Genomic DNA, 10,875 nt, shown 5'->3' on the forward strand with positions numbered 1-10,875 from the left:
ACGTCTCATTGGTCACTCCACAGACAAAGGGCTCCGATTGGCTGTGCTCTAGGCGGTAGAGGAGGTGCTCGTTGTTTGTCGACTGCTTGACTGGTTCCAGCCCATAACTCTGGTTGCCAAGGAGAATGACACCCCTACGAAGAAGAAGTGCAGACAGACAGATTCATAATCAACGCTGACAAATTACAGATCACCACAATGGTTTCACAACATTTCCTCGAATCAAGCTGAAGTCATTGATTAGAAGGAGAGGACAGGGAACGACAGGATAACTGGTTAGACAAACCAGGAAACTATTATGAAAGGACTGGAGAACTTCCTTGTTAAAACTTCTTTGGGACTGGGGGGCAGTATTGAGTAGCTTGGATGAATAAGGTGCCCGGAGTAAACTGCCTGCTACTCAGGCCCAGTTGCTAATATATGCATATTATTAGTAGATTTGGATAGAAAACACTCTGAAGTTTCTAAAACTGTTTGAATTATGTCTGAGTATAACAGAACTCATATGGCAGGCAAAAACCTGAGAAGAAATCCAACCAGGAAGTGGGAAATCTGAGGTTTGTAGTTTTTCAACTCATCCCCTATCGAAAACAGTGTCTATGGGGTCATATTGCACTTCCTAAGGCTTCCACTAGATGTCAACAGTCTTTAGAACCTTGTTTGATGCTTCTACTGTGAAGTGGGGGCTCATAAGGGCTGTTTGAGCCAGGTGTCTGGCAGAGTGCCATGAGCTCGTGACGCGCGTTCACGTGAGAGTTAGCTTGCGTTCCATTGCATTTCTACAGACAAAGGAATTCTATGATAAACACATCCTAAAGATTGATTCTATACATCGTTTGACATGTTTCTACGAACTGTAATATAACTTTTAGTCTGAACTTTCGCATGGACTTGCCGGCGCGTCGTGATTTGGGATTGTGTACTAAACGCGCGAACAACAAGGAGGTATTTGGCCATAAATGAGGGACTTTATCAAACATTTATTGTGGAACTGGGATTCCTGGGAGTGCATTCTGATGAAGATCAAAGGTAAGTGAATATTTATAACGCTATTTCTGACTTCTGTTGACTCCAACATGGCGGATATCTGTTTGGCTGCTTTGTTGTCTGAAAGCTGTACTCAGATTATTGCATGGTGTGCTTTTTCGGTAAAGTTTTTTTTATTTTTTTATTTTTTAAATCTGACACAGCGGTTGCATTGAGGAGAAGTTTATCTATATTTCCATGTCTAACACTTGTATTTTCATCAACATTTATGATGAGTATTTCTGTAAATTGATGTGACTTGGCTCTGACCTAACATAATCGTTTGTGGTGCTTTAGCCGTAAAGCCTGTAGTTCAGTTAGTAGAACATGGTCCTCTGTAGTTCAGTTAGTAGACCATGGTCCTCTGTAGTTCAGTTAGTAGACCATGGTCCTCTGTAGTTCAGTTAGTAGAGCATGGTCCTCTGTAGTTCAGTTAGTAGACCATGGTCCTCTGCGGTTCAGTTAGTAGACCATGGTCCTCTGCGGTTCAGTTAGTAGACCATGGTCCTCTGCGGTTCAGTTAGTAGACCATGGTCCTCTGCGGTTCAGTTAGTAGACCATGGTCCTCTGCGGTTCAGTTAGTAGACCATGGTCCTCTGCGGTTCAGTTAGTAGACCATGGTCCTCTGCGGTTCAGTTAGTAGACCATGGTCCTCTGCGGTTCAGTTAGTAGACCATGGTCCTCTGCGGTTCAGTTAGTAGACCATGGTCCTCTGCGGTTCAGTTAGTAGACCATGGTCCTCTGCGGTTCAGTTAGTAGACCATGGTCCTCTGCGGTTCAGTTAGTAGACCATGGTCCTCTGTGGTTCAGTTAGTAGACCATGGTCCTCTGTGGTTCAGTTAGTAGACCATGGTCCTCTGTGGTTCAGTTAGTAGACCATGGTCCTCTGTGGTTCAGTTAGTAGACCATGGTCCTCTGTGGTTCAGTTAGTAGACCATGGTCCTCTGTGGTTCAGTTAGTAGACCATGGTCCTCTGTGGTTCAGTTAGTAGACCATGGTCCTCTGTGGTTCAGTTAGTAGACCATGGTCCTCTGTGGTTCAGTTAGTAGACCATGGTCCTCTGTGGTTCAGTTAGTAGACCATGGTCCTCTGTGGTTCAGTTAGTAGACCATGGTCCTCTGTGGTTCAGTTAGTAGACCATGGTCCTCTGTGGTTCAGTTAGTAGACCATGGTCCTCTGTGGTTCAGTTAGTAGACCATGGTCCTCTGTGGTTCAGTTAGTAGACCATGGTCCTCTGTGGTTCAGTTAGTAGACCATGGTCCTCTGTGGTTCAGTTAGTAGACCATGGTCCTCTGTGGTTCAGTTAGTAGACCATGGTCCTCTGTGGTTCAGTTAGTAGACCATGGTCCTCTGTGGTTCAGTTAGTAGACCATGGTCCTCTGTGGTTCAGTTAGTAGACCATGGTCCTCTGTGGTTCAGTTAGTAGACCATGGTCCTCTGTGGTTCAGTTAGTAGACCATGGTCCTCTGTGGTTCAGTTAGTAGACCATGGTCCTCTGTGGTTCAGTTAGTAGACCATGGTCCTCTGTGGTTCAGTTAGTAGACCATGGTCCTCTGTGGTTCAGTTAGTAGACCATGGTCCTCTGTAGTTCAGTTAGTAGACCATGGTCCTCTGTAGTTCAGTTAGTAGACCATGGTCCTCTGTAGTTCAGTTAGTAGACCATGGTCCTCTGTAGTTCAGTTAGTAGACCATGGTCCTCTGTGGTTCAGTTAGTAGACCATGGTCCTCTGTAGTTCAGTTAGTAGACCATGGTCCTCTGTAGTTCAGTTAGTAGACCATGGTCCTCTGTAGTTCAGTTAGTAGACCATGGTCCTCTGTGGTTCAGTTAGTAGACCATGGTCCTCTGTGGTTCAGTTAGTAGACCATGGTCCTCTGTGGTTCAGTTAGTAGACCATGGTCCTCTGTGGTTCAGTTAGTAGACCATGGTCCTCTGTGGTTCAGTTAGTAGACCATGGTCCTCTGTAGTTCAGTTAGTAGACCATGGTCCTCTGTAGTTCAGTTAGTAGACCATGGTCCTCTGTAGTTCAGTTAGTAGACCATGGTCCTCTGTAGTTCAGTTAGTAGACCATGGTCCTCTGTAGTTCAGTTAGTAGACCATGGTCCTCTGTAGTTCAGTTAGTAGACCATGGTCCTCTGTAGTTCAGTTAGTAGACCATGGTCCTCTGTAGTTCAGTTAGTAGACCATGGTCCTCTGTGGTTCAGTTAGTAGACCGTCAGTAGATACTGAGGGTTAGTATTATATATTAGTGAATGAGAGACAGACCTGAGGTCAGTAGGTACTGAGGGTTAGTATTATTATATATTAGTGAATGAGAGACAGACCTGAGGTCAGTAGGTACTGAGGGTTAGTATTATTATATATTAGTGAATAAGAGACAGACCTGAGGTCAGTAGATACTGAGGGTTAGTATTATTATATTATATATTAGTGAATGAGAGACAGACCTGAGGTCAGTAGATACTGAGGGTTAGTATTATTATATATTAGTGAATGGGAGACAGACCTGAGGCCTGAGCAGGTGCTGAGGGCGACCAAAGATTCTTCATGATCCTCCACATCACCATGGTAATAACAATGGACCTGCAACACACACATCACCATGGTAATAACAATGGACCTGCAACACACACATCACCATGGTAATAACAATGGACCTGCAAAACACACACATCACCATGGTAATAACAATGGACCTGCAACACACACACATCACCATGGTAATAACAATGGACCTGCAACACACACATCACCATGGTAATAACAATGGACCTGCAACACACACATCACCATGGTAATAACAATGGACCTGCAACACACACACATCACCATGGTAATAACAATGGACCTGCAACACACACATCACCATGGTAATAACAATGGACCTGCAACACACACATCACCATGGTAATAACAATGGACCTGCAACACACCACCAAGTGACAGGCAGCTATAAACAAGCATGCCATTTAAAACCGCCATGTGGAAATATACAGCCATAACGTATGTATGTAAAGTACCAGTCAAATGTTTGGACACCTACTCATTCAAGGGTTTTTCTTTATTTTTACTATTTTCTACATTGTAGAATAATATTGAAGACATCACAACTATGAAATAACACATATGGAATCATGTAGGAACCAAAAAAGTGTTAAACAAATCGTATTTGTGTATGTATGTATCCCCCCCTCCCACTCCATCCAGCTCGTCAGTCCCCCTCCCACCCCACCCAGCTCGTCAGTCCCCCTCCCACCCCACCCCATCCAGCTCGTCCAGCTCGTCAGTCCCCCTCCCACCCAGCTCGTCAGTCCCCCTCCCACTCAGCTCGTCAGTCCCCCTCCCACCCCATCCAGCTCGTCAGTCCCCCTCCCATCCAGCTCGTCAGTCCCCCTCCCATCCAGCTCGTCAGTCCCCCTCCCACCCCATCCAGCTCGTCAGTCCCCCTCCCACCCCATCCAGCTCGTCAGTCCCCCTCCCACCCCATCCAGCTCGTCAGTCCCCCTCCCACCCAGCTCGTCAGTCCCCCTCCCACCCAGCTCGTCAGTCCCCCTCCCACCCAGCTCGTCAGTCCCCCTCCCACCCCATCCAGCTCGTCAGTCCCCCTCCCACCCCATCCAGCTCGTCAGTCCCCCTCCCACCCCATCCAGCTCGTCAGTCCCCCTCCCACCCCATCCAGCTCGTCAGTCCCCCTCCCACCCCATCCAGCTCGTCAGTCCCCCTCCCATCCAGCTCGTCAGTCCCCCTCCCATCCAGCTCGTCAGTCCCCCTCCCACCCCATCCAGCTCGTCAGTCCCCCTTCCACCCCACCCAGCTTGTCAGTCCCCCTCCCACCCCACCCCATCCAGCTCGTCCAGCTCGTCAGTCCCCCTCCCACCCAGCTCGTCAGTCCCCCTCCCACCCAGCTCGTCAGTCCCCCTCCCATCCAGCTCGTCAGTCCCCCTCCCACCCCACCCCATCCAGCTCGTCCAGCTCGTCAGTCCCCCTCCCACCCAGCTCGCCAGTCCCCCTCCCACCCAGCTCGTCAGTCCCCCTCCCACCCCATCCAGCTCGTCAGTCCCCCTCCCATCCAGCTCGTCAGTCCCCCTCCCATCCAGCTCGTCAGTCCCCCTCCCATCCAGCTCGTCAGTCCCCCTTCCAGCTCGTCAGTCCCCCTCCCACCCCATCCAGCTCGTCAGTCCCCCTCCCCCTCCCATCCAGCTCGTCAGTCCCCCTCCCCCTCCCATCCAGCTTGTCAGTCCCCCTCCCGCCCCATCCAGCTTGTCAGTCCCCGCCCCATCCAGCTTGTCAGTCCCCACCCCATCCAGCTTGTCAGTCCCCACCCCATCCAGCTTGTCAGTCCCCACCCCATCCAGCTCGTCAGTCCCCCTCCCATCCCACCCAGCTCGTCAGTCCCCCTCCCACCCCATCCAGCTTGTCAGTCCCCCTCCCACCCGAGTCTCCCCTTACAATCCATCCAATGTCATTCTGCAATGTAGTCTCTGCTACTTACATCAGGTTTAGGATATGTAGGCGTCAGATTCCCACTGGCTTCATGGGAAAACTGAACAAAGCTTTTGGATAAAAACTCTCTGATGACAAAAGAAAAAAAAAATCCACCGATCACTCCACAAGAATAGAATTGTGTGACCTTAAGGTCATTACTAGAACGTAATAGAAAATAAAACTGGCATACTTGTTATTTTTAAGACGGAGGAAATGTTCCTTGTTGTCAATGATCAACGAATAAGAACGTTCCTCAGGTTCTTCAGTCTGAAATGAGTTGCAACAACACAGTCACGTGAAAATACACCAGTCGTCATTTACCATCACGTGCCAAAACACAAGTTGGGAGACCTGTAGAGGTCATCTTACCTTTCCCGATTCAGGAAGTCTGTCGGCATTTCTTGCCCATCTCCTGTGAATAAGCTGAGGCTTTACAACCGTGTAGCTGGAAAGTTTAGATGTTTGTCCATGGAAAAGATCTGAAAGGTAGAAAGAACAGCTATGAACTACTGGCCTACTCATTATCTAATGGTCAACGTCCTGAATGACAAAGATTATATACACAGCCAAAGTCTCATAGGCCAATCAAACAAAACAGCTAATTCATAAAATAAATAACATCAATCTACTGAAATGTGTCAATGATGACATATTAGCACGGTCCCAAGTTAAATAAATGAGTGGAAAACCTGATGCATTGCTGAGTATAAGTGACTCATTAGGCGCCATCGACATTGAAGCCCGACCAGAAAGGCGAATCGAGACGGACTGATCTACAAATCACCTTGCATCATAAATACAGGGCCTTGCGAAAGTATCCTTGGATTTCGTCACATATTATTGTGTTACAAAGTGGGATTCAAATGGATTCAATTGTATTTTTTTTTTATCAACAATCTACACAAAATACTCTGATGTCAAAGTTTGTAATTTTATAAAAAAGATGAATAGAAAATAAATAAAAACAGTCTTCCTTGAATCAATACATGTTAAGAAACACCTTTGGCAGCTGAGAGTCTTTCTGGGTAAGTCTCTACGAGTGATTACAGCTGGGAGTCTTTCTGGGTAAGTCTCTACGAGTGATTCCAGCTGGGAGTCTTTATGGGTAAGTCTCTAAGAGTGATTACAGCTGGGAGTCTTTCTGGGTAAGTCTCTGAGAGTCATTACAGCTGGGAGTCTTTCTGGGTAAGTCTCTAAGAGTGATTCCAGCTGGGAGTCTTCCTGGGTAAGTCTCTAAGAGTCATTACAGCTGGGAGTCTTTCTGGGTAAGTCTCTAAGAGTCATTACAGCTGGGAGTCTTCCTGGGTAAGTCTCTAAGAGTGATTACAGCTGGGAGTCTTTCTGGGTAAGTCTCTAAGAGTCATTACAGCTGGGAGTCTTCCTGGGTAAGTCTCTACGAGTCATTACAGCTGGGAGTCTTCCTGGGTAAGTCTCTACGAGTGATTACAGCTGGGAGTCTTTCTGGATAAGTCTCTAAGAGTGATTACAGCTGGGAGTCCTTCTGGGTAAGTCTCTAAGAGTGATTACAGCTGGGAGTCTTTCTGGGTAAGTCTCTAAGTGCTTTACTACACCTGGGAAGCATGTGGACGCCTTAACTTAGTGATGTGTTGTGTTTGCCCAAATTATTTAGGTGCATTTGGACAAAAAGTGTGTTCCTTTTTTTTTTTACAGTATTACTTGTTGCCCCGTTGCATACACAATGCATGTTGTGGAATATTTTTATTCTGTATATTATTATTTTTATTCTGTATATTATTATTTTTATTCTGTATATATTTTTATTCTGTATATATTTTTATTATGTATATATTTTTATTATGTATATTATTATTTTTATTATGTATATTATTCTTTTATTATGAATATATTTTTATTATGTATATCTTTATTTTTCACTGTCATTTAAGTCGTTATTGTGGAGTCACTACAATTCTCAGTTCTCCAATCACAGCCATGTTTTAACATCACCAATGACCTCATGGTAACATCCCTGAGCAGGTTCATTCCTGTCCTGCAGCTCAGTTCAGAAGGACGACTGTGTCTGTGTGGTTTAATACATCATCCACAGCATCATTATTAACTTGACCATGATGCTAAAAGAGATATTCAATGTCTGATTTGTTATTGTTACCCATCTACCAATCAATGCCCTTCTTTATGAGGCTTTCAAAAAGCTCCCTGGTCTTTGTAGTTGAATCTGTGATTGAAATTCAATACTAGACTGAGGGACCTTCCAGATGTTGTATAATATGGGGGACAGAGGAAGGGGTTAGTTATTAATTACTAGACTGAGGGGACAGAGGAAGGGTTAGTTATTAACTACTAGACTGAGGGGACAGAGGAAGGGTTAGTTATTAACTACTAGACTGAGGGGACAGAGGAAGGGGTAGTTATTAACTACTAGACTGAGGGGACAGAGGAAGGGGTAGTTATTAACTACTAGACTGAGGGGACAGAGGAAGGGGTTAGTTATTAATTACTAGACTGAGGGGACAGAGGAAGGGGTAATTATTAACTACTAGACTGAGGGGACAGAGGAAGGGGTAGTTATTAATTACTAGACTGAGGGGACAGAGGAAGGGGTAATTATTAACTACTAGACTGAGGGGACAGAGGAAGGGGTAGTTATTAATTACTAGACTGAGGGGACAGAGGAAGGGGTAATTATTAACTACTAGACTGAGGGACCTTATAGATGTTGTATAATATTGGGGACAGAGGAAGGGGTTAGTTATTAACTACTAGACTGAGGGGACAGAGGAAGGGGTAATTATTAACTACTAGACTGAGGGACCTTATAGATGTTGTATAATATGGGGGACAGAGGAAGTCATTAAAAAAACACGTCAACTTCTATTATTTCACACAGAGTGAATCCATGTAACTTATGTGATTTGTTCATCCAAATTTGACTGCTGAACTAATTTAGGCCTAAATAAAGGGGCTGAATACTTATGCAATATTTTAGTCATCTAATTTTTATTAATATATATTTTTTTTTAAAGTTTCCACTTTGACAGAGTATTTTTGAGTATATTGTTGACGAAAAAAAATGACAATTGAATAAAATGTTTATCCCCACTTTGTAACACAATAAAATGTGAAGAAATTCAAAGGGTCTGAATCCTTTTCCAAGGCATTGCGACTACTCAATATGATTTGTAGATCAGTCAGTCACAACTGACCGTTGATACATCACGGTGTTGATGCTCTCTAACAAGGCCATTATCATCCGTTCTCTCTACGTACGGCGAACCGCAGACTTGGAGTGTGAGAAACTGGGCATGGCGAAAGAAGCGGGTAGATCGACAGTGACGGTGTAACGTCGGCGGGCAGATCGCCAGTGACGGTGTAACGTCAGCGGGCACGTGGGTATAACCAATGAGGAGATGGCACGTGGGTACCCTGCTTCTATAAACCAATGAGGAGATGGAAGAGGCAGGACTTTCAGAGCGATCTGCGTCAGAAATAGGAATGACTTCTATTTTAGCCCTTGGTAACGCAGATGATCGTTGACGCGCGTGAGCAGTGTGGGTGCAATAATTGAATAACATGGATTTCTACATTTATTTTGCGACGCTCGCGCACGCGACGTGTCCGGTCTGGTCAGCATGTTAGTGAGCATTTCTTCTTTGCCTAAATAATTCATCCACCTGACAGGTGTGGCACATCAAGAAGCGGATTAAACAGCATGATCATTACACAGGTGCACCTTGTGCTGGGGACAATATACCGTTCTACAGCTGCCCAGTGGAAAGCACCTCGGGTTCTGTTTGCTCCTGGCAGATATCGGCTAGGTGAAGCGACCATCTGAGCTCTCATACTCTCTAAAGACCGCGGCTTGAAAAACTAGGGAAAAAACGCAACAATATTACTGTTGTTTGTCTCTCTTGAGCCACCATAGCAACAACATAGCCAGAAACATTTCCTCAAAATAGTCTGAATTAATCTAAAGATAAAAATGTTCTACATTCAAAAACGGACCCCCTTGCAACTTAACACGGACATTTTAGTAGGTTCCTGATTCCATGAACAGAGGAAGGCATCTCTCTATGCTTCAACAAACAGTACCTGACCTGTAACTCCCAGTAACAGATACCAAAAATATTTGTTTAAAATCCCATTATCTGATGTAACAATCTGTAGCTAGTTCTCTTGGCTTCCAGAACACAACAAACTAAAGTAAACAACCCACTTTTTTATTTGTTAACCTGAAATAAAAATAGCAAAACTAAAGAAGATATAAAAATGTTAAGTCTCTAAAACAAGTGAATTTACATTTTTCAAAATGTATATATTTTTGTGGTGTGCCACATTCCATGTTGTATTTGTTGAGCCGACGTTTCATATTCGGTTCCACGCATTACAAAACTGATTTAGGATCAACTCTTACCATCACAGCCCAAACCTTTAAGCATTATGTTGAAACAATAAGACCGACCCTGGATCAGAATTTACAACAAGCGCTAACAAAAGTAATTATTTTGTTCGGAAGCACAACGTGTCGGGGAGAGTTATTGTGAAATAGCCTCTAGGTGGTTAATAAGTAGAGTTAAACGGTATGATAGACAAAGTAGCCTTGTTATCAGGTAGGCTACATGTCACAATCAAATTCCCGAGGCATTGTAATCGCAACAGGTACCAAAGCGTAATGGAAAAAGGCTATCACCTACAGGCAATAAAAATACATCTCAATCTCTCACTCACCTTCATTGTTCTCGGTTCCAACGACGCAACAAATTAGAAAGACTAAAGTCACTAGACTTTTCCCCAACATGATCCTTGCTACAGCATTTGTCCATTGACGACAGCTGTGTTATCGGGCTGTGGAGGCGGACAGGGCAGGTGAGAAGGCTAGGGGGGGTGCGCCGGTGAGCCAGAGGGGGTGTGCCTAAAGGTACTCTTCTTCTGTGAGGTTTATCGGCGTTTGGCATCCAACGTTATGGTGCATTACCGCCACCTACTGTACTGGAGTGTGGGCCAGAGAGGACAGAAACTAAATTCTACCTGCCAGCCCCGATTATCTTTAAAAAATAAAACGAAACGTTGGTAACTATATCTACTGACAATCACTTTTTATTTTCTCTCATCCCAGCTAACATTAAAACATTCCCACAACTTTGGAGAACGTTCCCTTCAGAGGAACTCCTTAGGTCATTACCATTTTCATAGGAACGTACCCGCGATGTGCAAGGAACGTTTCGTGGAGGCCATTCCCTTTTCCCATTTCTAATAGATCTAACCCAGAACATGTTTACCATGTTCTCTGAACATGTTTCATGGGAACATTGTAAGCTCATTCATGGGTCCAGTTTTCTGTGAATTAGGAGAATATTCCATCAACGTCTCACCAAACATTTATTTTG

At 44.8% G+C, this 10,875-nt stretch overlaps 1 protein-coding gene across 1 annotated transcript in view; it reads right to left on the reverse strand.

Moving 5' to 3' along the window:
• LOC129845832 (disintegrin and metalloproteinase domain-containing protein 9-like) overlaps positions 1 to 10,339 on the reverse strand; it is a 52,225-nt gene extending 41,886 nt beyond the window's left edge. Inside the window, exons 1-6 of the mRNA XM_055913755.1 lie at positions 10,217 to 10,339; positions 5,879 to 5,988; positions 5,700 to 5,776; positions 5,517 to 5,595; positions 3,531 to 3,607; positions 1 to 134 (exon numbers count right to left, since the gene is read on the reverse strand). The exon at positions 1 to 134 is cut by the window's left edge and continues 59 nt beyond it. Coding sequence (XP_055769730.1) covers positions 1 to 134; positions 3,531 to 3,607; positions 5,517 to 5,595; positions 5,700 to 5,776; positions 5,879 to 5,988; positions 10,217 to 10,286 — 547 coding nt within the window. The 5' untranslated portion in view covers positions 10,287 to 10,339. The remainder of the gene's footprint in view (positions 135 to 3,530; positions 3,608 to 5,516; positions 5,596 to 5,699; positions 5,777 to 5,878; positions 5,989 to 10,216) is intronic.
• Positions 10,340 to 10,875: the final 536 nt, after the last annotated feature.

This window comes from Salvelinus fontinalis, unplaced genomic scaffold (assembly GCF_029448725.1).
Source record: "Salvelinus fontinalis isolate EN_2023a unplaced genomic scaffold, ASM2944872v1 scaffold_0379, whole genome shotgun sequence".
Classification (NCBI taxonomy): domain Eukaryota; kingdom Metazoa; phylum Chordata; class Actinopteri; order Salmoniformes; family Salmonidae; genus Salvelinus; species Salvelinus fontinalis.